Here is a 1,037-nt window from a genome sequence, read left to right on the forward strand (position 1 = left end):
GTTTCGTAAAATTATATTCCAAATACCAAAACGGCAAATACACAAAAACAATATTTCAAAATCCACAGACAATTTCAATTTGTTGCTGCTATCGAGAGCTTTAATCTGAACTTTAAAATCACCAACAACTTCTATATACGAATCAAGGAAAAAATGAACAGTAGCTCATTTTAAATAATATTTAAAGCAAAAATAACATTTCAAAAATCCAATCATTCAATCAACCATATTTACCGAGATTTTTTCCAAAGTAACTACATAATCTCCAACTGCATCGGCTTCAGCGACGTGACTCCACAGTACGTCAACTTCGTCAAGAAGCCTACGCATTCTTTCAGCATCATCCGAATTCTCCTAAATCTACACGCACACAGCCACACACATAGCTGAATTGCATTATCTAAGAAATTCATCATTTGAAAATGCTCAACTTGTTGCAACAATTCGTCATACTCAGCGGCCATTTCATCACGAGCGAAATACAGTGAATGACTGAACTGAATTTCAATTATAAAATTCAAACGACAACTAATTTACCAGATTCACTTTCATTAAGTGAATCACGAAATGTTCAAATCTGAATTTTCAGTCCACTAATTTCCCATTGTCTTTCATTTCTAAGGTTGTTCTTGTTTCTTTCTTTCATTCCAAAGCATTCATGTACATTCAATAAATTACCTTTACTATTTAGTTTCTCACCTGCTTTTCCATCTGTTCACAATGCAAAGGCACAGAAGCTCAATTATTCTTTCACAACTGATCAATAAATTAAATATTTGCAATTCAACAAAAAATATCCACTTACCACTGCTGATTTGGATTCCTCTTCAAGTTCACCACTGTTGTCACCTTCGAATTCCAATTTGGCAATAAAAAAAAAAAAAATAAAAATCCACTGATACATAATTACAAATTGTAAACAATACCACTTGATATTAGCATGATGTATGTGAACCGATTTTCAAGGCCAAATACTTTTGATCATCCTGAACTCATTCAAATTCAATTTGCAAATCAACATCCTGAATTACATCTGT

At 32.6% G+C, this 1,037-nt stretch overlaps 1 protein-coding gene across 1 annotated transcript; it reads right to left on the reverse strand.

The window, feature by feature from the left end:
• Window positions 1-254: 254 nt before the first annotated feature.
• On the reverse strand, window positions 255-711 carry Tsp_14512 (hypothetical protein). Its single transcript, XM_003368484.1, has 2 exons — window positions 700-711; window positions 255-497 (listed from the first exon to the last, which is right to left on the reverse strand). The coding sequence occupies exons 1-2, from the start codon at window positions 709-711 to the stop codon at window positions 255-257; spliced, it is 255 nt and encodes an 84-aa protein (XP_003368532.1).
• Window positions 712-1,037: the final 326 nt, after the last annotated feature.

The sequence above is a fragment of the Trichinella spiralis genome (genome assembly GCF_000181795.1).
Source record: "Trichinella spiralis strain ISS 195 chromosome Unknown Scfld2401, whole genome shotgun sequence".
Lineage (NCBI taxonomy): Eukaryota > Metazoa > Nematoda > Enoplea > Trichinellida > Trichinellidae > Trichinella > Trichinella spiralis.